Source organism: Equus asinus, chromosome 24, assembly GCF_041296235.1.
Source record: "Equus asinus isolate D_3611 breed Donkey chromosome 24, EquAss-T2T_v2, whole genome shotgun sequence".
Taxonomy (NCBI): domain Eukaryota; kingdom Metazoa; phylum Chordata; class Mammalia; order Perissodactyla; family Equidae; genus Equus; species Equus asinus.
Genome location: NC_091813.1, coordinates 50,845,421 through 50,871,898, shown reverse-complemented (window position 1 = coordinate 50,871,898; position 26,478 = coordinate 50,845,421). Strand labels below are relative to the sequence as shown.

Genomic DNA, 26,478 nt, shown 5'->3' with positions numbered 1-26,478 from the left:
GAGAGTAGGTCAGCAATATCATGCTGTTTTTACGTGAATACATTTTAATAAATAGAGAAGTAAGCCCTTAGGGCTTACTTCAATGTCTGGGAAACGGGAAATTCTTGCCAGTGGAAAAGAAGGCCTGGGTATCACATATGCATGTCTGTAATTTCAGTCTTTAATTTTATATGTAAACTTTATTTAGTTGATATTTTTTCAACGCTCTCAAACTATTGTCGTTGAGTGACAAGTGATTATGTTATTTAGCTAATGACAAAATGATTTATAGCAAGTCAGTTGCAGGGGAATTGTTTAAGAACCCATTTATCCTTGGGAGTTCTGCTTGGCAAGGCACACTGAGTCAAGGTATCTTTGAGTTGGGAATTTGTATTCCTCTTGAGACGGATCCATAGTTCAGACCTGCGCTGTGACCATAAATGGGTCCACATCTCTGGGCTCGCCCCAGAGTCATCCAAGTTGGGCCTGGCCAGGACCGCCCTTTTCTTTGCAGACCCACACTACCGAGCTGACACACAATCAGACCATCTCTGGAGGACACAGTAAAGGGCCCTTCGTCCAAGAACAAGCTTACTTTTATTACTCCATAAGGAAAATCAGCTCCGTATGGGGTAAATAAAGCTGAAAAAAAAGACAAAAAATTTAGAGAGCTTTTATTTAAAACCTGAATGACGCAGGCCTGTTTTATTTTTTTTCTTTCCTAGGTTCATTTGGCTGCTGATGTTACATTTTTGCAAGACAGACTAAAAGGCGACAGTGTGACAGAAATAGGAATAACATTTCTGAAAAAGCCAGAGGAGAAAAAATATAGACGGAAAAAATAGGAGAAAAAAATATAGATGGTAAAAATGAAGAATAGCGTGCAAAATGCCACAGGGTGGCTAGTTGAGCAGTTAATGTTAGCTAAACATATACAGCCATAGAAATTTTGAATTGCTTAATAACATGGGCTTTAAAAGGCTTATAGATCAGCCAGAAATTTGAAATGTAGAGCACTAGGATTTAGAGCTGTCTTTTTTCTTTGCCTATAAATCACACATTCGCAATCTCATGTCCACGAGATTTCATATATAAATAACTCCCTGTAAGATGGCAAACATGAAATCCACATATTACGTAGTCCATGCAAAGAGAATCTACTCATTTCACTTATTATTGTAAGGAAAAAAAAAAGCATACCACCTATACAGTTGATCTATTTATCCCTTCTCGTTGGAAGAATGGATGAAATGATACACTATAGAATTCCTACATAGAAACAGTTTCTAGTACCATATATTGCACTCTCTATAGAAACAATGCCATTTGTAACACTTTTCCATATTCTTGAGAAACTATGGATGTGATTTTTCTCATATATTGGCTTGGCTTATAGCTTCAGCCTCCTGAAGCTACTCTTGGCTTGTAATCAACAAGACAAGCTATTTATTTGGATGTTAATTCTAAACATTTAAAAATAGCATCTCATTTTAATTCATTTAATTTTTAGACAGCAGGTATTAACCAAATTCCTTCGTTTTCTCATGAAATGTTAGTGATGATCAGGCCAGGAGATCTCTAAAATGAGAGGTAAACCATATTCTTTGAGAATACTTTCTTACCCCAAAGGTTATTCAGTTACAATTTTTGCTATCATTTTTATCCCCTAAAATCTTACAGGTATGTTTTGTCTGTGACCAGAACATATTTACAATTCAAAATGTACTGGGTAAAATAAACAGTACTCTTTACCAGACCGTTGGCATTCAAAGGCAGCCTTTACAGCAGTCCAGAGTCTGCTAGGCCCTGCAGTGGACTCAAATTACAAGTAAAAGTAACAATTAGTGTGGCACCATCAGTTAAAACTGGTGTTAAGTGATATATGCTAGTGATAGACCACAACTAGGACTCAGGAGCCTGAAGATACAGACCCGGTTCCATTTCTAGTGGCTTCAGCTGATCCTGACTAGCTGCCGATCCTGAGCAAGGCATATCATCTCTTATTCTCTCTCTCGCTCTGTAAAGTGAAACGATTGGACACGATGAATATCTAAAATTATATCAGTGAATTTAAATGACATCAATAACCACTGAAATTCCATATTTGGGGACTTTAGAAGACTATGAAGAAATTATTTGTTCCCTACCTACCCATCTATCTCTTCAAAAGGACATTGAGGTGGGTACTAAGGACCAAATAGGGCCCCTGGAGCAGGTGCAGCATCGGGGAAGAAACTTCAAGCCAGTTGCACAGAAGGCCAGGAGTCGAATCTGGAAGAAGAAAATGTCTGCTATCATAAGGGATATCACAATGCCATGTACTTTAACTGAGGCCTCCAAGAAGAATGTTTGCCTACAGTCCATCCCAAATCTTCTTTTCAGGATGTTTCCATCTTCTGCTCAGTTTCCTCTTTCTTCTTTATAGTACACTCACCCCTCCAGGAGCCCAAGATATTCATGTCTAAGGGCCTCTCTCTTAAATCAGCCTCCCACTAGCCCTCTTGAAAATGCTCCATGCCCTGGAATGTTCTCTACCTGTCTACACCTTCCTCTCTTTTCTCTCCCAACCCAGCCATCAAAACTCACTTGGCCCAATTTCTTCATGACCTACCCCTTTGAAAGCAGCTTAATCTGATTCTCTCAGTGATGCTGAGTGTTGGAACTGGTGCTGGTTTCAGGATGAGATTTGTTCTCCATGTCTTTTTTCCCTCACTCTGGAGAGGGAGGGCAGTCTGTCAGCATTGAACTTATGCTATGAAAGGTGACCTGTATAACCAAGAGAGTGGCTTGTTTGTATTCAATAGGCATCCCATCGTGAAGAATGTGAGAATCTGGAAAGTGCTGTCCATTAAAATTATGAAAGCCACATCTATAAGTTTTCCAACAGCCATATTAAAGAGTAAAAAGAAACAGCTGACATTAATTTTAATAGTATATTTCATTTAGACTAATTATCCAAATATTATTATTTCAACATTTAGTCAATAAATTATTAATGAGGCATTTTGCATTCTTTGTTATACTGAGTCTTTAAACTCTAGTGTGTGTTTTATGCTTTTAGCACATCTCAATTCAGTGCTAAATTTCCAAAGTTTACAGACCCATCAAAACAATAAAATTGTGTTTAGCCTTGTTTAATAGCTTCAGTTTTTAAATCTAAGTTAAATAAAATTAAACTAAATTAAAAATTGATTTCCTGGGGCTGGTCCCATCACCTGGTTGTTAAGTTCAGGGCACTCCACTCTGGCAGCCCAGGTTTGGCTCCCAGGCATGGATCTACACCACTCGTCAGCAGCCATGCTGTGGTGGTGACCCACATACAAAATAGAGGAAGATTGGCACAGAACTTAGCTCAGGGTAAATCTTCTGCAAACAAAAAGGGCAGTTTGGCAACAGATATTAGCTCAGGGCAAATCTTCCTCAGCCAAAAAAAAAAAAGTTGATTTCCCCAGTCACACTAGCCACATTTTAAGTGATCAGTAGCCATATGTGACCAGAGGCTACTGTAACGTACAACACAGGTCTAAAATTCCCCTTCAGAGATCCGTTGATCTCCTTGACCTTGGACACAACGGGGAGTTTCCAGGTTCACAGAGAGAGAGAATGGGAAGAAAAGATAAAAGGTAAGGAAAACCAGGAAAAAAGAGACTGTCAGATGCATGAAATGCCGTCTCTCCACTAACTGAGTGGTGATCCATAAAAACAGAAAAGTTTCTGTGTAAAGGTTTCATAGTAAAGAAAGGTTGCACAGCATCCCGTGGGCTCCAAGCGTATTTTCCTCACCTTTGTGTGAAGTTGAGTCTTTCTAATAAGGGCTTGTGGAAGTTGCACAGAATAACTACAGAGTTATATGATATTTTTTTCCCAAAAAAGTCTTCACTCTGAACCCAAAACTTTGATCGATGCAGAGATTTTCATCATCTTGGCAAAGCCAAAGGGGCAGAGAGATAGGTTAGTGCTATTCAAATGACATCACCAGATTGTTGCCCAAGCTGGTTACTGAGGAGGCCTGCCTCAGTTGCCCGTTCACTATTTAAAGTTCCCTGGAATCAGAAATACTTCCTTTGGTGGCCTGCACACTTATTGTCTTTTCAAATCTCTTGAGTTCGTCCACTAGTTATTAGAAGGCTGGATCTCTTTAGCAGTTGGGATAAACTGTTATGAATAAATGGAAAGTTCCCTCTTCTCCCTGTTTATGAAAGACTAAAGTAGAAATTTTTAAAACCAGATAATTGAAGTGAGAGAATGACACTAAAACTTTTGTAACCAAAGAGGCCGCTTTAACCAAGTTCTGCTAAATGTTAACTAACCCAGTAGATGCTGAAAGATATGATATTATTCATGGTTAAGCATCCCTCCAATTGGGTCTGTAGACGCCGGGTATTGTATTTGAGAGCTTCATCCACCAGCTATGGAGGCTAATTCATATCTCCTTAGTAACACCAAAGGAGTCCATGATGAAGGCATCCTCTCAGGCCTTGAAATTTGGTATGACCAAAGATTGCTTCTTAAAAGAGGGAGCAAAATTTTGTTTACTCTGTTTGGTTGCATACTCCTTGAAAAATCTGTCCAGTTGCTGCGCTTCCTCATTCTGGTAAACCTTCCAGAAATTTAGCTGGACATGAACAGCGGTCAGCCAACAGTGGCTAGGGCAAATAATCAGCAGAGAGAAAAGGGATGCAGCTGGTATAAGGTCTGTGGTCTGTAAAGGAAATATCAGTTCTTATTCAATCAGCCATTGTCACCCTCAAATTGAGAGTAAGGCATCGCCACAACAATCATTAGCAAAAATTTATTTTTCAAACGTTTCTTTAAGAAGGAAGAAGCTAAACAAAAGAAGTCAAAAGTTAGAAATCCTTCCCTAAAAACAGTTAAGAAATAAATGTCCTAGGATAATTCCTTCTTCTCTCCTAAACTCAGACTCTGTCTTTCCCAGTTAAATCTTTCTCTGCTTTTCTTCCGTCATTTCTTTTGTCTTCCACTTTTTTTCTTCTAGGAGCTCTGTTGCCACTACATATGCTTCTCTTTCTTCCAAAGAATCTTCCTGCAACTCCTTTACTTCTTCCTTTATTCCCTCTTCCATTCCATTTATTCTAATTATGCTTCACATAATGAACACTTGTTGGCTGCCTGTATCTTTCCCCCTCCTAAGAGAATGACATTCTTCTGTTAAGGTGCTCACCATTTTATTAAGAACCTATCTACCTCAGAGGAAGTCATCCCCCTCCCTAGCTCCACTGCTATCACCTGAGCACAGTGGCTCATTCCCTATTGAATACCACCCCCCTGTCGGCCAGATATCGCCATTCAGGAGATGTCATTCCCCAGACCACAGTCACTGCTGCTGACATAGGAAGGAGGACAAGGATGACTGGGTAGAAGAGGAGAAAAGCCTATCTGTTACACGAGCCAGTAAATTTCCTGTATTCTTTAAGAGAGTAGAGCTGGGTTTCTGTTATAGTAACGCAACAAAGTTCATTGTATGATAAATATGTAATAAGTCAGATAATTTGCAACATATTGGAGAATTCCAAAGACAATAAACTGTTTATTATTACATTTTTCAAATGGTTGAATGCTCAACCAACAAAATGTGGATTTACAATAGCTCTCCTCCTCACAGAGAAGAGAGGTTTACAGGAAAGAGAAAATAGAAACTTGCATTATAGTGTACAACACACCCAGCTCACAAGTCCCAGAAAAGGGAGATCTGTAGGGAGAAGACCTTTTACATCAGTGGTAGCTCTTTTAAAAGCAAAACAAAACATGCATTTCAGGTCCTTGCTTCAACTATTTCTGCTGGAAACTTAAATCTCATCAAGAGTCACTTGAGGATTCCAAAGTCAGAAAAATCCCCCAATTTCTGAAGCCTCTCATAGCCTAAATCTTTCGAACTAAGAGATGGTATTTAGTGACTTGTTATTTCAGTGTAGCATGTGAGTCACTTAGATTTTAATGACTTAAAAGAGGAAGTGCTAAATCCTAAAGGTCTGTATATCCTCAACAATAGAAGCACCTGGAAATGCTGGTTTCTTGGCTTGGGATTCAATTAAGATTTTTATCAGGTGCTAGGCACATTAATTATGTGGTATGTCACCTTATTTTCACAACAATCTATGAGGCGTTAAGTTGGAACAGAGAGAGAGAATGGATTGGATATGAAACTACAAAGGAGGTAAATTTGCCAGTGCTGTAAATGCATTAAGATGTGGGGCTGGTGTGGAAAGGGAGTTGGCAATGGCCCCTCAGTGTCCAGCTTGGGAGCCTCAGTAAGAGACCACAGGAGAACGGGCTAGCGTAGAAAAGAAGCAAATAAGCTTTGAATATTTTGAATTCAAGGTGAGTTTGAAACATCCAAACAACTTCAGAAGAGAAGTCTGAACTGGCGATGGACTTTGGAGTCATCAGTATATGGATAATAGTAAAAGCATGGATGTGAATGGCAACATCTGGAGAGAGAATGGACTTGAGAAAATATAAGGAGTAAAGATGGAATCTTGAGAAATACCACCATTCAAGAGGCAGCAAGGAAAGAAAGAGACAAGTGAGACTGAACTTTCAGTCAAAGATGGAGATGGGAGAAACTGGTGACACTTACACCAAGACAGTTTCAAGGAGAATAGAGTGGTCAGAGGTATTAGATGCCACACCAAAGCCAACAAGTTTAGGCTAGAAAAGGGAGGTTGGATTTGCCAAGAAGACGGTCTTTGCCTCAAAGCAATTTCGGGGCAAGTTGGAGACAGCAGCCTCATTGTAGTGAATGGAAGAGTCAACAGCAGGTGAGATACTGCAAATACATGACTCTTAGAACTTGACCGTAGATGGAAAGAAATGTAGGGTATTCAGTGCAAAGTTGGGCTGTTTGCTCTTTTATTTTGATTTTTTAAGACTGCAGCCATTTGAAAATATAGGCGAGAGGCGATGACCGATGAAGCAAGATTGTGAGGAGGTGGAAGAGGGCAGGATCCAGATCCTAAGAGTGAAGTTTGACTCTGAGCTGCATAAAGACTACCCCTTTCAGTAAGAAAGAGTGATGAAGTTAGAGTGGGCGGAGATGAGAATAGGGTTGGAGGTGTTAGGGAAAACCTTGATAGAGCCCATGAGCATTGACTCAACCTTCCCTGCAAAGCAAGGTTCAAGATCTATGTGGAGATGGAGGTGGCAGAGGCCGGATGAAGATCATTTCTGCTGTAGGCCACCGCTCATACTCTCAACGCTCACCCCCAGAAGTAGAAAACAACCCAGCCTTCAGGTTGCATGATCATACACACGCCTAGGGAGAAAATACAGATCACATTTACTTCGCCTGTTGCTCTAATAAACAATTCTCCATCCTCTCACCAACACAATGGGGAGAACATCCCAAGTGGATGCACTTACCTGAGATCATGTGGATCATACGTAAGACTTCCTCTGTCTCTGATGGAGATAGGGAGATTTGGTTGCGGGCTCTCTTAGCTCTTCCATGCAGCAAGTAGATTTGATTTGTGGCTACAAAGCTGCCACAGGTACTCCTGCATTCTGAAACTGCTGATGGTGCACAAATAGAAATGGCCACTCAAGAAAACCACAGAAAGTCACACAACTGGACTTTTCCCAAAGATGTAAAAGAAATGGCTTTGCTCTCCTTGGGAAAGATTTTCCAAGAGTTCACACAGAATCCTGAGAAAAGGTGACAAATGTCACTATTGAAAACACATGCTGGGCAAAGCAGCACAAAACCTGGAGCCAATAAATAAAAGTGCGCATAGATGTAATTTTTACTGCTGCAGAGACACTTAAAAACTGACAGAAAGAAGAAAATCCCCACCCCCACTGTAACCAGTCCCTAAAAATTGTAACCTGCGACTCTCTTGTGGCTGCCTAAGACATTTCAGACAGTCTGGAAGAGCTCCAGTTCTAAATAGTGTACTTTCCAACCCTCTTGAGAGATGAAAAATTGCCCTTTTAAGCTTTTCTGAACACCTGCTGGATGGAGTCCCTCATGAGTATGTTAAATCAGAATGAATGAAAAGGAGCCCCAAAACTAGTTGCTCAGTTTAGATAGCTCGCAGGGCAAGTCTTTACCTAGAATTCAACTTCTCCAGGCCCAATTGTTGATTAAGATGGTATTTCTATGCATGGACCGACCAGCTGCGATTATGGGCATGAGAAAAAGGAGATAAAAAGGTCAGTTTGATAAAGAACCTTGTAGCCCAGAATTTGAATTAGAAACTATCAGTATGAACTTATGATATATTTTTATGTTTTAAAAATCCAGATGTGACACCAGAAGCACAGACACAAAAGAAAAAGTGGATAAATTTTACTACATTAAAATTGAAAGCTTGTGTGCATCAAAGAACACAATTAACAGAGTGAAAAGGCAACCCATGGAATAGGAGAAAATATTTACAAGCAATATATGTGATAAGGTGTTAATATCCAGAATACGTAAGGAACTCTTACAGCTCAACAAAAACAAAAATAATCCAATGGAAAAGTGAGCAAAGGACTTGAACATTTTTCCAAAGAAGATATACAAATGGCAAATAAGCACATGAAAAGATGTTCAACATTACTAATTGTTAGAGAAATACAAATTAAAACCACAATGAGATACCACCTCACACCCGTTAGAATGGCTAGGATCCAAAAGAAACCCCTCAAAATAACAAATGTTGGCAAGGATGTGGAGAAATTGGAATCCTTGTGCACTGTTCTTGGGAATGTAAAAATGGTGAAGCTGCCATGGAAAACAGTAGAGTGATTCACTGAAAAATTAAAAATAGAGCTCCATACGATCCAGCAATTCCATTTCTTTTTTAAAAATTATTGTATCTGGGATTATAATGGTTTATAACATTGTGTAATTTCGGGTGTACACTAATGTTTATCAATTCCTTCATCATGCTCACCCCCAGTAGTCTAATTTTTATCCATTACCATACATATGTGCCCTTTTATCCCTTTCGCCCACCCCCCATCCCCTCTGGTAACCACTGATCTATTGTATTTATCCATGTATTTGTTATCTTCCACAATGTGTGAAATCATGCAGTATTTGTCTTTCTCCGTCTGGTTTATTTCACTTAACATCATGCCCTCAAGGTCCATCCATGTTGTTGCAAATGGGACAATTTTGTCTTTTTTATGGCTGAGTAGTATTCCATTCTGTATATATACACCACATCTTTTTTTATTTAGAGGAAGATTAGCCCTGAGCTAACTGCTGCCAATCCTCCTCTTTTTGCTGAGGAAGACTGGCCCTGAGCTAACATCCATGCCTATCTTCCTCTACTTTATATGTGGGACACCTACCACAGTATGGCTTGCCAAGTGGTGCCATTTCTGCACCGGAGATCCAAACCGGCGAACCACAGGCCACCAAAATGGAATGTGCGAACTTAACCACTGCACTACCAGGCTGGCCCCCACCACATCTTTTTTATCCATTCATCTATCGACGGGCACTTGGGTTGTTTTCACCTCTTGGCTATTGTGAATAATGCTGCAATGAACACAGGGATGCATAAATCTCTTTGGATCATTGATTTTCAGTTCTTTGGATAAATACCCAGTAGTGAGATAGCTGGATCATATGGTATTTCTATTTTTTTTTTTGAGAAATCTGCATGCTGTTTTCCATTGTGGCTGCACCAGTTTGCATTCCCACCAGCAGTGTGTGAGCATTCCCTTTTGTCTACATCCTCTCCAACATTGGTTGTTTTTTGTCTTGGTAATTATAGCTATTCTGACTGGTGTAAGGTGATAACTCATTGTAGTTTTGATCTACATTTCCCTAATAATTAGTGATGTTGAGCATCTTTTCATGTGACTGTTACCCATCTGTATATCTTCCTTGGAAAAATGTCTGTCCACATCCTCTACCCATTCTTTGATCGGGTTTTTGTTGTTGTTGTTGAGTTGTATGAGTTCTTTATACATATTTTGGAGATCAACTGCTTGTCTGATAAATAATTTGCAAATATTTTCTCCCAGTTGGTGGATTGTCTTTCCATTTTGTTCATGGTTTCCTTTGCTTTGCAGAAGGTTTTTAGTCTGATGAAGTCCCATTTGTTAACTTTTCCTTTTGTTTCCCTTGCCCAAGTAGACATAGCATTTGACAAGATGTGGTTAAGACCAATGTCAAAGAGTGTACTGCCTATATTTTCTTCTAGGAGTTTTATGGTTTCAGGTCTTACATTCAAGTCTTCAATCCATTTTGAGTTAATTTTTGTGTATGGTGTAAGATAATGATCTACTTTCATTCTTTTGCATGTGGCTGTCCAGTTTTCTCAACACTAGTTATTGAAGAGAGTTTCCGTTCTTCATTGTATGTTCTTGGCTCCTTTGTCAAAGATTAATTGTCCATAGATGTGTGGTTTTATTTCTGGACTTTCAGTTCCGATCCATTGATCTCTTTGTGTGTTTTTGTGCCAGTACCATGCCGTTTTGATTACTTTAGCTTTGTAGTATGTTTTGAAGTCAGGGATTGTGATACCTCCAGCTTTGTTCTTTTTTCTCAGGGTTGCTTTAGCTACTTGGGGTCTTTTGTTGTTCCATATAAATTTTTGGATTCTTTGTCCTATTTCTGTGAAGAATGTCACTAGGATTTTGATTGGAATTGCTTTGAATCTGTAGATCAGCAGTTCCATTTCTGGGTATATACCCAAAAGAATCAAAAGCAGGGTCTCAATGAGAAATTTGTACACCTGTGTTCATAGCAACATTATCCACAATAACCAAAACATGGAAATAATCCAAGTGTCCATCAAAGGCTGGAAGAACGAATAAACAACAATGTGGTATATACTTATGATGGAATATTATTCGGCCTTAAAAAGGAAGGAAATTCTGACATCTGCTACAACATGGATGAATCTTGAAGACATTATGCTAAATGAAATAAGCCAGTCACAGGAAGACAAATACCGCATGATTCCACTTCTATGAGGTACCTAGAGTAGTCAAATGAATAGAAACAGAAAGCAGAATGAGGGTTGCAGGGGCTAGGGGGTAGAGGGGCATGAGGAGTCATTCCTTAAAGAGTACAGAGTTTCAGTTTTGCCAGATGAAGAGAGTTCTGGAGATGGATGGTGGTGATGGTTGCAAAACAAGGTGAAATTCTTAATGCTGTTACATTGTGTATTTAAAAATAGTTATGGTGGTAAATTTTATGTTATGTGTATTTAACAGAGTTAAAAATTTTAAAAATAATAATGAGTCAAATGACTACAATAAAGAATTGCTTTTAAAAAAGATACTTAAGGGCTATAGCAATTTCGCAGTATTTGGACCTTGTTTCAATCCTAATTCAAACAAGTAATACCTTTATGAAGCAAGTGGGAACTGAAACATTGACTGGATATTGGATGGCATTACGGAATTGGGTAAATTAAAAAAGAAAAGAGAAACAAGATAGTTACGAAAATAATCACTAAAATGTAGAGAAAGAATCCATAAATGTTATCAATGTCACAATTGATGCTTTACGTCTTTTGTAATGCCAAACTGTCTTCCTGGGGTCCCCCAAATGTGGTCCTTACATCTACAGAGAGGAATATCTACATGACATCAACTTCTGCTTAAGATCTTCCAGTGTTTTCAGAACGGATTCCAAATAATCCTACGACTGGACCCATCACAATCTACTCTTTGAGAAGAATCTCTTGTTACTGAGATGAAACAAAATTTCTAGGGACCACTTTACTCAGTTCTGGTGACTATTTTGTTTTATTGGTTTAAAGTATGAAAAACAATATTCTAGTTATTGAGTAGATTTTCTTCACTCTAGCCTTTCTTTCTCTTTGCAATGTCACTCAAAAAATTTTAAAGCAGGAGCCAGTCTGATTTAGTAAATATTTATGAAAATCGGGTGCAATGCTTTTTATGACCCAAGCTCTGAAGATGCATATCATCACTTCCCTTTTTTCTGTTCTTTGGAAGTGAGGCAGTAAGTCCAGCACACAATCAAGAGAGGGAATTAGTCTCTATCTCTTGAAGGAAAGAGTTTCAAAGAATCTGTGGCTGTGTTTTAAAACCACCACACACTGTTTGAAAGAGGTTGCAGTGATTTTACAGTAAAATATTGGGGACTCCTAATTTTGTTAAAATTTTAACTTTCTTCCTTTCTAACCCTTGACTAACCTGCATGGGGCTAATCTTATTATGGGGGCTGACTTTACCATCACTTTTGTCCTTTCCTTTCACTGGCATCTTAGAGATTCCCTTCTTTATCTTCTATGGGATCCCTTGTTTCCTTGATCCCATGACTTTCCTTTCTTGGTGTGCTCTCTCTTCTGGAAGGGTGCATACTCTGGTAGCTTCCTGATACAGGGTGAATAGGAGATAAAGTTTGTGAAAATATGATTCAGCTTCCACTTGTTTTTCAAATGTTGCAGTTCCTTTTGAGTTTAAATTCTTGATCTGTTCTTTTCCTCTGGAAAACTTTAGGGTCTTCTCCTTAACCCCATTGTTTCAAAATTGCACCATGATGCGTCTCACTGTGGGTGTGTATCTTTCCATTGTGCTGATCACCTGATGAAATTTTTCAATCTAGAAATCCATGTCTTTCCATTTGGGGAAAACTTATTGAAGTGTTTCTTTGATGATTTCTTATCCTATTCTATGCATTTTCCCTGCATTCTCCTGGAATCTTTTTAGTACGATGTTAGATCTGCTGGACCAGTCCTCTAATTTTCTTTACTTTTCTTTCTTTTCCGTCTATTTCTCTTAATCTTTTACTTCCTAGGCTATTTCCCCAAGTTTATTTTCCGTTCCTTCTATTGCATTTTTAATTTCTGATGTAATGTCTCCACTTCAATCTTTAAAGTCATTATTGGTAGGTTTTGGTTTTATTTTAAGTTTTCTTAAAAGTTTATTGTTTCTGTTTCCTCCGAATAACTTTTTCTGTTTGCTTTGGCTTCTGTCTTTCATACTTTCTCAAATCTCTGGAGCTCCTTGGTTATCCACTCATGTTTGATACAATATGATCTTTGGTAGAGCTTGGATGGTAACATAGGAAGGTAAGTTGGGGAATTTAAATGTGAATCTCAAAACGTGTCATTTTAGTGAAGTCTCTTCTCCTGCACAGTCAGATTTGCTACACATGGCTCCTCTGACCTACTGCCTGGAGAATATAGGCCTGAATGCCAGCATTCTGGGAGCCAGGTTGGGGAGAAAGGAGAGGGAAATAAAAATTCGTTATGTCTATTTTAACTTAATTTCCATTTGTTTCACTATAGCGTCCTTGCTTTCAGCTGGCTAGTCTAGTGTCCCTCGGTTCAAAAATATCTTTGGAAAACCATATCTAGAGATGAAAAGTATCCACCTTTTGCTAGGATAGGGAGAAGCAGTCACCCAGCTGCTTGGAATGGAGACAGAGACCTGAGGGGCCAATTCTTCTTAAACAGGATTTCAACCGATCCTGTTTTCAGCCCTGCCTCCAGCCCCATTGCCAGAGGCCACTGGTGCTCTAATTCCTAAGCCCTTTTTCCCACCAATTCCTCAGTACAAATCACATTGCTTCTCCCCTTTCTCCAGTGCTGATGGGATCCAGGTTTCCCAGGTCCGTTAGAACAGTCAACACTTACCACCTGCTTCCGACTTCCAAAAATTGTGTTGCTTTTTCCTCTCCTGTTCTCTGGTTGCTTTATGACATGAAAAAGATCCCTTAGCTTTTGTTTTGTTGTGCTTGAATATGTACATTCAAAACAACAGTTTTAACCAGAAGTACATTTTTTGGTGGTCTTTCACTGCCAGTAATCATATTTACCAAGCTTTATTTTTAATAAGTGTACATTGAGGAATCTCAAATTGGAGCGGGAATATGTATAGAGGATCTGGAACAAAGGTTCACATTTTAAGAAAATAAAAAAACTATTTTATAGAGAGAGTTTCAGCATACCTCTGCAGGGAGAGTTAGCAGCTTCTAGCTGGGATAAATATGTTTGTGAAGCTGGAAAAATTCAGGAGTTCTGTTGGTATGAACAGTGGCAAGCAGATTTGAAGTCAAAGAATGTGGACTCCTTAAAGTCAGTTGTCTTAGAATGCATATGAATTGAATAGGAACAGTTGTCTCATCAAGAAATCTTGAGCAGAGCTACGACCTAAGAAAGGGGTTAGGATGGTTTTGATTTTTAAGAGAAAAAACATCTGTTTTTTATTTTATGCACTGCCCTGTCTCCAAGTGCTAAGTATCTTTAAAGTCACCTAGACACATAATGATCTGGTCTCCATGAAATAAACTAGGGTCTAAAGAATTCCCTACATATCTATCTACTTGCTTGGCCATTAAAATAAGTTGTCCCACAGTTTGACCATATCTCAGATTTGAGTTTATTCAAGTTCCTATTTTTGGATAGACTCTGTGATTTAAGAGTATTGTTAAGGAAGGCAAACAACAGTTCCTTTTTCACCTGCCTCTGGTTAGCTGAAGTACTGTTTCCCAAACTGTGTTCTATGGAACATCACTCAATGACCCAAGTTGTCAGTGAATACTCCATGAAATAAAAACTGTCTTTCAAATTTTGTTTCTTTACTATATGTAAGAAAAACATTAAATACATTTATATAATGGTTTTTCTTATGTTATAATCTTCCTTTAAGAAATGGAGTGCCATTCACAAAAGACCAACAAATAACATAAGAAATCACCTGATTTATAAACACAGGATTTTCAAGTCTAGGAATGGTAACATATTTACCAAAATGCAGCCTCTGGTTGCTAATTTATTATGTATGATTATGTACCTTGTGTCTTAAATTTTCAAGAAATATTTGTGATACTTTAAAATTTTTCTTCTTAATAACATTTTACAAATTTAATCTTTCTGACTTGTTTTTATCAGTTTGTTGCTGTTTTGTACCATTTTCAAGATAACTTTTTTTTTTTTAAAAGAAAAGCCTTCAGAAGGCATAAAATCATGCTGGGAAGAGAAAACATATATTTTTAATATGATACAAAGAGGTATATGATCAAGCGCCATAGTCAGTTTGAGAGGTGAATCCTAAGAGTTCAGAGAAGGAAGCAGTTGCTGTGAACTGATGCAGTTGGGGACACATTGAGGAGGAAGTATGATTTAAAATGGGACTTGAAAGACTGAAAACATTGCATGTTGGGACATAGTCCTCCATGGGTCTCTCACGCTTTTATATGTCCTACCGGTATGCCAAGAATGCAAGGCTCTGACTGCTTTTCACTCAGCCATTTTCTCAGGGTTGTGTTTGCAGCAAGCAACCTTGAGAGACGAAGTAATCTCCCTCTTGGACAAGGAGCAGCCTTATTACTATATGCTGTAAAATGGTGGTGCCCCAAGCTCAGCATCCTCTCCAGTAACACAACCTACTGTGTGCAGGCATCCATCTTAGCCTTCTGTGTTGTTCCCAGAGGACTTGGGGGCTAGGCAAACCAATGCAAACATAATGTTCATGCTGTTTGCTCTGCTGTGACTAATATAGTCTTTTGTCATTGGCCCAGAAATTTCGTCTATTCTACCAGCTTCCAGGATACAGTAACAGACTGTTAGCTTATGAGTAGGGTGAAATCAAACAAGACATTGGAATAATGACAGAAAAGAAAATCAAGGGGAGTGAAGAAGAGCACCTGAGCCTTTCATTCTGGTTAATAGGTGTGGGAGAATGGTCAGAGAAGACTTGATTAAATCGGAGATTGTATATTGGAAGAATATGGAAAAATAAGGGTAGCTAGGTGGGATGGAGTGGAGGGTAGATGGATTTTAAGGGCTTAGAGTGGCAGTGCTGTAAACTGAATATTTGTATCTCCTCAAAATTCTTATGTTGAAACCTAATCCCTAATGAGGTGATATTGAAGGTAGGGCCTTTTGGAGATAATTAGGTCATGAGGGTAGAGCCCTCATGAAAGGGATGAGTACCCTTATAAAAGAAGCTCCAAAGAGACCCTCACCCCTTCTGCCATGTGAAGCTACAGTGAAGAGAGGGCTGTCTAGGAAGCAGGTCCTCATGAGACACTGAATCTATTGATGTCTTGATCTTGGACTTCCCAGCCTTCCAAGCTGTGAGAAATCAGTTTCTATTGTTTATACTCAGTCTATGGTATTTTGTTATAGCAGCCCAAACAGACTAAGACAGAAAGGCAAAGGGTTTTAGATCTGTTTCCTAAGTCAATATATTAAGCACTGAGCATACAATGGGGAACAAAATCGGACACAGTCCTCCCAACTCATGTGAAAATGAAATGTTCCTATCCCCTAAACTCAAGAAAGGGATTTAGGCCATAGAAAGGGCCCTAGACCCAAGCTTTGAATAAGAAACCACTATAATCAAATTGAAACCTGTCTCAATTGACCACTGAAAACTTTTGCTTCAGTAACCACGATTCTGAAAGCCAACCAATCAGTGATAGTCTCACACTTCTGAAAGTCAGCCATCAGTTACTCTCCCATAATTCAGAAAGTCAGCCATCAGTGACAGTCCCATAATTCTGAAAACCATCCAAACACTGTCCCATAATTCTGAAAGTCAGCCAATCAGCAATAGCTTCCCTCCAATGACTGCACTTCCAAGCTTAAAATCCACCAATTCTCAAACAATTCCCTTACTGAATGTCCACAAATTCCTGAAATCTACCTTTTCCCAAAATCCTATATGAGATCAGTAGATTTCTTTGTTTAAGAAGGCTGTGACCCACAAGCACAGCTCTCTTTTGCTTAACAAGCAATGAATGGAGCTTCTTGTTTCAGAAACTGAGTGGTAGACTCTTTCTTGCACATGGAGCTTAAGAGTCTGGATTTGATGAGACAAAAAATATGGATCTCTCAAACAGGGTGAATCAGTGTTTTAGGAAACTTGAACATGCAGCCACAGGAAGGAGGGATTGGAGGAGGGAGAAAGTGCAGACAGGTAAAGCAGGGAAAGGACGATCGCAATAAACCAGCATCAGAGGAGACAGAGTCTGTGGAACTTGAAATTCATCTCAGCACCTTATGTTGGATCCAGCATAGAACGTGCTGCAGTGCGTTGACCTAGAGCACCAAACACCACTGAAGAAGGAAAGATACGTGGCTCTAAGAAGCAGCAAATTGCTGAGGAAAAGAGACAAAGGAGAAGGGACCCCCTGAGAGCTTTCAAAATAGGGAGGGGTTAGTTTGTTTTGATTTACAGCAAATGTCAAAACAAAATATTTGTGGATATTTGGGTCTTGGTGACAGGTGCTATTTAATAGGTGAGAAAAGGTGACCATACACCGCCACCATGTTGGGAAGAGTTCTGAGAGAGATGGTTTTCCATGGCAATATTGTACTGAGTTAGATAGCTTCTTAAGCTGCCACTGTTTTTAAAAAATCCTACCCATAGTGAATGAAACATTACATTGAAAAATATAATCACTACCCGGCAACAAGAGAATGAATTCAAGAAAAGAACAGCCCAGAGGGATGACGTATTGTACAGAAACCCTGAAACGACTGATTCCTGTTATCACTAGCTGTTTACGTATTTTCCTATCAATTCCTTGAGAGCAGAAGGTGCGTCTTATTTCTTGCCTTTTCTCCAATCCATTTTGCTTACTGTCTTAACAGTAAGAACTATAAATTTTGTTTATTGAGCATTTTCTAGGCATTATCTCATTTATTCCTTGCAAAAATCATCTAAGTAATGTGATTATTTCACATTTTATAGAGGCTGAAACTGAGACATGGAGAGATTTTTCAGGTTATATCCCTAGTAGAGGCTGAGCCAGAACATGAACCCAGTACTACAGACTGAGTGTTTGTGTGTTCCCCGCCCCCCAGCAAATTCATATGTTGAAACCCAACCTCCAGTGTGATGGTATTAGGAGGTAGGACCTTTGGAGGGTGATTAGGTCATGAGGGCAGAGCTCTCATCAATGGGATTGGTGCCCTTACAAAACACACCCTAGAGAGCTCCCTTGCCACTTCCACCATGTGAGGACACAGTGAGAAGTCAGCCATCTATGAACCAGGAAATGTCTCACCAGACATTCAAAACTGGGAGAAAGAAGATTCTGCTGTTCATAAGCCACTCAGTCTGTAGCACTTTGTCTCTAGTGACTAAGCTCTTAATCAGGTAGTGTAAAGACTCTCACATACAGTGAGTATTCTCAATACGTGTTTGGATGTTTCTTGAATGACTGAAAATGAACATATTAAGGAGCTGCTGATGAACATGAGGGCATTGGTTAAATGGAGCCCAAACCTTGACAAGGAGAATCACTGAATGGTGAGCTGCGGAGTTTTAAAAGCAATCTGTGACTGTTGAATATGCATGCCCATTTCTCACCATGATTAATACTCTTATCAAACCAAGTTTTCTTAAGTAATATTCTGCTCGCCAAAAAAACTCCCAAAAATGAACACACACATACATACACATACACTTCCCATGAGACTAATTCCACAGTAACATTCTCTACCAGGTCTCAGGCATTTCTCTCCTAGTTCCAGGGCTATGGCCATCCATTGTCTAAAGGGACCATCAGTTCCTCTTTTTTAAATCAGCATTTTGCCTTCTGTTGACTGTCCCAAAGTGTCCAATGATCTGACTTAATCATCAGATGATTTAGGCACTGTAGGGAATATGTGAGGTGGTTATTCAGTTCATTCAGAGTAAAAGCCAAAGTCCTCATGATGGCACCAAGGTCTAACATGATCTGCCCCCTTCACCACTCTGACCTCCTGGCGTACTTCTATCCCCCAGCTCACTACTCACGGGGCCGCAGTGGCTAACCCTTCACCCCTTCAAGTCTCTGCTCAAAGAGCACTTCTCAGCGAGGGCGACAGTTCTCCAAGCTCCAGAATTTCTTTCTTTCTTTTTTTTAACGACTGGCACCTGAGCTAACATCTGTTGCCAATCTTATTTTTCTTCTTCTTCTTCTCCCAAAGCCCCCCAGTACATAGTTGTATTTTCTGGTTGTAGGTCCCTCTGGTTGTGCTATGTGGGACGCCACTTCATGATGGCCTGATGAATGATGCCATGTCCTCACACAGGATCCAAACTGGGGAAGCCCTGGGCTGTCAAAGCAGAGCACACAAACTTAACTACTCTGCCACAGGGAGGTCCCCCAGTTCTAGCATTTCTGATGCCACTTAGAGTAGAGGGTAAACCTTATTTCTGATATATATGTTCTTCTTTTTTTCACTGTGTTCTTCTCCTCCTTACATATTCAATTATTTACATATTTATTGTGCTTACTGTTTATTATATCTCACTCCCCTTACAGTGTAAGCTCCACATTCACCAGCCAAAAGTACATAATTGGAAATACCAAGTGTTGCAGTGGAGAGAAGCAATGGGAGCTCTCATATAGTATAAATTGGTTCAACCCTGAAGGCAAAATTTGACATTATCTTGCAAACTGGATTCTCTACATGCCCTTGTGCTTCCACCTATTCCTAGGAACATACCCTAAAGAAACACTTGCACCTGTACTCCAGAATGTTCACTCCAGCATTGCTCATAGGAGCCAGCAACTGGGAACCACCCAAATGTCCATCAGCAGTTAAATGGATAACTAGATTGTGGTATACTCCCACAGTGGAGTACTATACAGCCTTCAAAATAAATAAGCTGTTCAGGGCTGGCCCGTGGCCTAGTGGTTAAGTTCGCAAGCTCCACTGCAGGCGGCCCAGTGTTTCGTCAGTTCGAATCCTGGTTGCGGACATGGCAGTGCTCATCAAACCACACTGAGGCAGCATCCCACATGCCACAACTAGAAGGACCCACAACTAAGAATATACAACTATGTACCTGGGGGCTTTGGGGAGAAAAAGGAAAAAATAAAAATAAATAAAATAAATAAATAAGCTGTTTTACACATAATATAAATGAAACTCTCAAACAAAACGATCATACAACACTTCCTAGAGGATTCTAAAAAGTTCAAAAACAGGCAAAACTAAACATGAATAGTTTAGGAATGAATACATAGATGGTAAAAACTATAAATAAAAATAAGGAGATGATCACCCCCACTTGTAGGTGGAGAGAGTTGGGCTTCTGAAGAGGCACAAAGGGCAGGGGGATTTTGGGGTGCTGGAAATGTACTATTTCTTTCCCTTCTGTAATCATTACATAGACCTTAGCTTGTAATTATTTTTTAAACTATACATAAATGTTTCATAACTCTTCACTGTGTTTATCTGACAATTTTTTAAATGACAATAAATTGCCTATTCTTGTAGAATTTCCCTTTCATTTGGAAGTATTTAGAATGCTCTTCCTTGTGGCAAAGGGTCTGACAGACCATGTCCCTTCTTTGATACAGGTCCGTTTCCTTAGCTAGGAATATAATCCAATCAATTCCACAGTCCTTCCATTGACATTCACGATGGATATTTCCTAAGTAGGGAATGAAGAGGAAAAGACAAAATAAGATCAGCCAAAGGCTTAGACCTCAGGGCTGGCCCAGTGTGTGACACATGGTAGGCACTCAGTGGGAGTGGCAGCGGCTGTGGCTGCTGCTGGGGCTGACTCAGCCAGGGAGCATCTATCCATCTTTTGTCTTAGGAAGAGTTGTTTACAATAAGCCACCTGGTAGATAAGGTGCAAGATGTTGTGAAACTTAGGGGTTCTGAGATGTTTTTCAGCCAGAGACTTTTGCGGACGCGGCTAATTCTATTTTGGGATGCTTCCTTCTGGACTTGCTTCTTTAATCAGTTCATAGAGTATTGCTCTTTCTGTTCATGGCTTTGGATGGAGCAAAGAGACAAAGCCTAATCTTCTGCTCTGTAAATTGTATCACCTTGCCAGTATTCAATACATTATGGAATCACCTCTTGGAACAATATGGCTGTCTTCAGCTACTATTAATAGCAAGGCTGTGTCTGAATCTCTTCTAAGGTCAAGGCTTTAGGGCAGCATAACACCAGGGTGATTATGAAGAATTGTTTGGTGAGCCAGCAAATAAACATGCTGAGTGGAGAAACGCTTCTTGGGTGGGGCCCGGCTCAGAGGAGTGGTGTGTCCTACGAAACAGGGGTGACCATGTTCCCACCAGGAAATAACTGTGCTGTGTCCTGATCTATGTCTATTCAAAGCGGTCTTAGCTCTCAACAGTTGCCAAGTTTCTGAACGAGATGATGAAAAATATTGGGGATCACTAAGGATATCTTTATCTTTTCTGCTCACAAAGACACTTATGCTCAAAAGGGACAACTCTGGCCTACTAGTAAAAACAGCCAAGTGATTGCTTTCAACCACATGATTCAGAGAGGATCGGCCTCCAGCTCCAGGCCTGCGTTCATTGACCACGTGAACTTGGACTAGTAACGTCGTGTCTCTAATCCTCCGTTCCTCACCAGTAAGCGGGAGTGACGTGTTTCACAGGTATCCCACAAACTTGCGAGGTTTAAAAAAAAATCCCCTGTCCCATTTTTAGGCTCTGGAATTGACCAAATTTGACAATTTGATGCTTATCTTTATGTACTTTAAGATTGTATGTGTTTTTTTTTTTTTAACAAAAAAGGGATCATATCCTACTAATCAGTAAAATACTATGCGGAAATTTTTTATGAGGTAAATTGTTAGCTTATATGTGGAACAATGATATTTCATGTGAAAAAGTTGCAGAACTATGCATACAGTACAGTAATATCTGTGCAGTCACAGAGTAACTGGCTTCCTCTGGAAGGATGCACGGCAAAGGCATGAGGTAATAGCATTTTTTACTTCACACAGTTCTCTACCATGGGCATTTTTTATCTGAAGCGTATATACTTTCAGAATAATTATTAAAGACTGTGCAAGAGAAAGTCAAGCATAAGTCAACAAAATGGAGATGATATGATCCTGTTGAAAATGAAAGTACAGTAAATAGTAGGCCAGAAAAAGGATTGAAAAGGAAGAATTTATAAAAGAAATTGGAGAATGAAATAAATAGAGCAAAAATGAAAGAAGCCATAACATGATTTTCAAAATTATTCTCCAGGGAATAGGAAAAAAAGGGATCATGCAGTTTCTGCTGCCAATTTTCTTACTATATACGACTCTCAACTACAGGATATCCAGCCCTTCAGACTAGCTCTTTCTAATGGCCCCATGTAACGAAGGGTAGATAAAAGCCAGCATGATGGTCTGCCAAGAAAGGAAGAGGACTAAACACAATCAGTGCTCAATTGTTTCAGCTTAAAGTTTTCACAACCTCGTTTTTAAAAATGCACAAACAGCCAAAAATTATGGGATGGGCAGGAATGACAACCAATTGTCCCCTGAAACTTCTTGGCATCATTGATCAATAGAATTGTACCTATAGACATCATTGTTCTCAATAGATCCTTGCATCCTTTCCAACAACAAATCCTGTCATTCCTACATTCAAAATCTACCTGAATCTTTCTGTTTTTTCAATTTTCATCACCGTCCACCCAGTGCAGGTTCACTCCCGCCTCTTTCCCCGCAGTGGTCTCCCGAGGAGTTTCTCCACCTCCACCTTGGCTCTCCCTCTTCCCCCCGCCATTCCTTTTTCAACAAGAAAAGCAAGTCAATCCTCTTAAAACATTTATAGGATGAAAACCAAAATCTTTTGCATGACGTTGGGGGCCTCTGTGATCTGTGCCTTGCTCACTTTTTCCAGTTGCTTGTGAGGCTTCCAACTGCACTAAGATATTTCTCACCTCAGTTTTGCACATACTGTTCCTCCAAACTGAAATGCGTTTTTTTTTTCTGACGAAGATTACACCTGAGCTAACATCTGCCGCCAATTGTTCTCTTTTTGCTGAGGAAGGCTGGCCCTGAGTTAACATCCGTGCCATCTTCCTCTACTTTATATGTGGGACGCCTGTCATAGCATGGCTTGACAAGCAGTGCCATGTCCGCACCCGGGATCCGAACCAGCTAACCCTAAGCCTCCGAAATGGAACGTGTGAACTTAACCACTGAGCCATCAGGCCGGCCCCTGAAAGGGTCTCCTTTCTACTCTACCAATATTAGTTTCTCACAGACTTCCCCAACTCCCCACCTCCCCTAATCTGAATCAGGTCACCAACTTGTATTTCTGTATTTATTTGTACCGTATGGGTTTTATCTGACTTCTCCACTCTGTTGACACTGTGTAATAACTATATGGGGGTTCACAATACTATCCTCTCTACTTTTGTGCATATTTTAAATTTACTATAATAAACAGCTATAAAATTTTCCTTCTGATCCTACAAACTGAAAACAACACTTATGCCTACAATTTTCCTAGTTTTCAAATTTTGTGTTTAAAAAAATTTACTTTCCTTTTCATGACGAGTTTTCGTATTTTCGTTTAGAAACCATATTAGAACCATAAATTGCCAGTATTTTACAGTTCTAAACTGTGTGTTGTCTGCAAGAGAGTGAATTTGAAATTAGCATCAGATAACCTGAAAGACAGGTCTGAAGTTCAATTGTTCTTTTGCTGTTTTTGCTACTGAAGTCTTTTATTTGAAAGCAGCATTATTATTCGGTGGAAAGGACCCTCTACCTGGGATATAAATCTTCTGATTCAGTTCCAGTTTGTCCTTTTGAGTAAATCATTTAACCTTGCTTCCTTTTTTGTATAATTAATATAATAAAGAGGTAAAGTTCTAAATTTTTATTTGATTTAGTATTCTGTTTCCACAATTTGGAGGACCAAAAAAGCCAAAAGCAGTCATAAATAATATCAATGTTTATTTTTTTTTAATGAAGCAGCAATTCAAAAGAACTTTTTTTCTTATTCATTAATAAGGTCATATCTCAGCAGTGGTCTCCATAAAGGTAAATCTACACAGCCAAGAGCAGAAACCACTTCATCTCATTCAGAAGAGTTGCTACTATGCTTCTTCTCATTTGTTTTAACACATGTCTGCAACAGGATGTCCTCTTCCTCATTTGGTTTTAAAGTATATAGCGATGAAATTTGCTGCCGGTTTTTAATGCTTGGAATGTTGTATTTCTCTGGAGGTGAGAGCCCAAAGAGACATTTAACATTTTCTTCTGCCAATTCAGCTGCAAGCTTTTCGGCTTGTTTTTTTAAAGGTCTTTCACGCCTCTTCCAAATAGATTTTCCAAAATTTCAGCTGCAGGAAACTACCTGCAGCTCGACATTCCTGGACATGTATAAAAATCAGCAGGACGATGATAACAGCTCCTATCAGGATCCAGCCCAGCACCATAGGAAAGCACATCAAAATAGCAATTTAGTCACATTTCTTATAAGAAATTTTAAAACCCTCAAAGTTTGAACTATCCACAGATATGATGATGAACAAGCAACAATTTGGGGTCTTTGTCTGTTAAGAGAAAGAAGCGACAGTACCCTCCCGCATCCCTCAGCACAGCTGCTTGCTTGACAAGTCAGTCATTTGCCAAGTCATGTCAAGGGCCCAGGGAAGAGCCTAGTGTCACTCCTCTAGAACTCAAAACGTGGGATTTGGGCAAATCCAATGAAACAAGCATTCATTTTCAAGAACCCCTGAGCTTTACAAGCCCAGAAGCATTGTGGGGATGATGGCTTTAGAGCCAAGCAGACCCATTTTATTGTAACGATTCTTCTACCCTTCTTCCGGCTGGACACACAACGACCTCGACTCAGTGTGTTCGCTATAAAGACGTAAGAGAATAAGGCAGGACGGACCTAGACGGCCCAGAGCGTTGTCTGGCCCAGAGTGGATGCCTGACACTATTGGCTGCCTCTTCTCTTCTTCATTAGTTTTATTTAAATGTTCGCCTGTCTGCTGACTAGATGCAAATAGCCATTCTACTTTGTCTTCTGGTGTCACCTGTCTAGAGAAAGGGCACTGATTTCTACCCCACCCCGTGCGCACCTCAGAAGCCCGCACCTCTCCGCCCCTGCCCTCTCCTCCCAACCGCACCCAGCGCGAGCGCCAGCGCCCGACCTGCGACTGGGCCCTGAGCTCCTTCAGGAGGTCCTGCGCGTCGGACTCCTCGCTCAGTCGGCAGGGCACCAGCGGCAGCTGGGCCGCAAAGCTGGAGTTGCGGCCAGCGCACAGGAAACGTGCCACAGGGGTGCTCCCGCTGGCGCCGCACTCGTAGAACGCGCCCCCGAGCAGCGCCACGGCCACCCAGGTGTGGACGCGACCAAGGCGGCCCCGGGGAGCTGAGTCCTCCCAGGGGCCCCGCGCCGCTCCGCGCCGCAGCCGGCGCAGGCGCCCTGGGCACAGCAGCAGCGGGTCACCAAGGGCCAGGCGCGCGCGCTCAGCACGTAGGTCAGGAGGAAGAGCTCCGGCGCCGGCCCCAGCAGGAAGGACAGGCCGTAGGGCAGGTTCCAGGTGGCGCTGCAGGGACACTGGAACACCACGGTGGAGAGGAGGCGCTCCCCGCCTGCTGTCAGCAGGGTGGCCAGGCCATAGCCCGGGACAATGGAGTACTTGGGCACAGTTTTAGCACCTCCGGAAGCTTGTCCATGGTCCTTCTACCCCAGATGTCAAGGACCCGTCCGGATGCTTCTGCCTCTTCGCTGCCCTGCTCCTCTAATGGTTTGGGAGAACTCGGGGCTGGGGCTTTGCACTCTGCTAATAAGTAGCTTCCGAAAAGGGATGGGCTTTATGGCCTTCGTGAGCTTTGCTTTCTTATTTCAACCAACCGGCTCTGGCTGACAAACAGACCCAAACACACACCATTGACCTCCCCAGTACCCACCCCTTTCCAGAGGCCTCCGCACTGGTGGCCTTTCTCCCCCAGTTCAGGAACTGTGACAGAGGATACACCACTCTGTTCCATTATTACCTTTGTTTCCACCGAACTCATAAGGAAAATTGGTTTCCTTACCCTTCCTGACCCAATGCAGCCACTCAATGGAAAGAATACTTCTGACCTGGGCAAACTGGGAAAAAGCCAGATTTTCCTCTGTTGCAGCCATCCTAATTGCTAAGCCAACTCCTAGTAAGACCAAACAGTCACACACAAAAAGGATCCAGTTCTAGGGCCTCCAAGATGTTCTGTCCCCTTCCTGTCCCCCTCTGGACAGAACCACCAGCCTAATTCACACTGACTGTTCTCTCCCCTGCCTAATCTCCCACAGGATGCTAGACTGAATATATTGTATTGACTTCTACCTCTTTTCCTCCTCCAAGTGTGTCATGACACTGTCCGTACCTGGAGGATGTCAAATTCTTACCCAGTGACCACCAAGTGAATGGGGAGAGGGGAGTATATATGGTTGTTCAAAAAAATACTAGTTAAACCAAAATGTTCACACGGAAGCTACGTCTAACTACCATATTGTTTCCTCCACCTTCAGTTTTCTCAAAGCAGCATCGCTCTGTCACAAACTGTAACTGGAACAATATGGCTGTCTTCAGCTACTATTAATAGCAAGGATGTGTCTGAATCTCTTCTAAGGTCAAGGCTTTAGGGCAGCATAACACCAGGGTGATTATGAAGAATTGTTTGGTGAGCCAGCAAATAAGCATATACTGAGTGGAGAAACGCTTCTTGGGTGGGGCCCGGCTCAGAGGAGTGGTGTGTCCTACGAAACAGGGGTGACCATGTTCCTACCAGGAAATAACTGTGCTGTGTCCTGATCTCACTATGTCTATTCAAAGCGGTCTT

At 40.7% G+C, this 26,478-nt stretch overlaps 2 protein-coding genes across 2 annotated transcripts in view; one reads left to right on the top strand and one right to left on the bottom strand.

Moving 5' to 3' along the window:
* Nucleotides 1–23,440, top strand: part of TRAPPC3L (trafficking protein particle complex subunit 3L) — a 58,561-nt gene extending 35,121 nt beyond the window's left edge. The window contains exon 5 of the mRNA XM_014866143.3: nucleotides 705–23,440. Coding sequence (XP_014721629.1) covers nucleotides 705–824 — 120 coding nt within the window. The 3' untranslated portion in view covers nucleotides 825–23,440. The remainder of the gene's footprint in view (nucleotides 1–704) is intronic.
* A 135-nt stretch (nucleotides 23,441–23,575) lies between these two features.
* Nucleotides 23,576–25,647, bottom strand: LOC106847068 (calcium homeostasis modulator family member 6). The gene is given in 5 exon segments (XM_070496454.1): nucleotides 23,576–23,953; nucleotides 23,955–24,078; nucleotides 24,805–24,997; nucleotides 25,000–25,339; nucleotides 25,567–25,647. Coding segments are annotated over 5 exon segments (972 nt in total). The 3' UTR covers nucleotides 23,576–23,719.
* Between the last annotated feature and the right edge of the window lie 831 nt (nucleotides 25,648–26,478).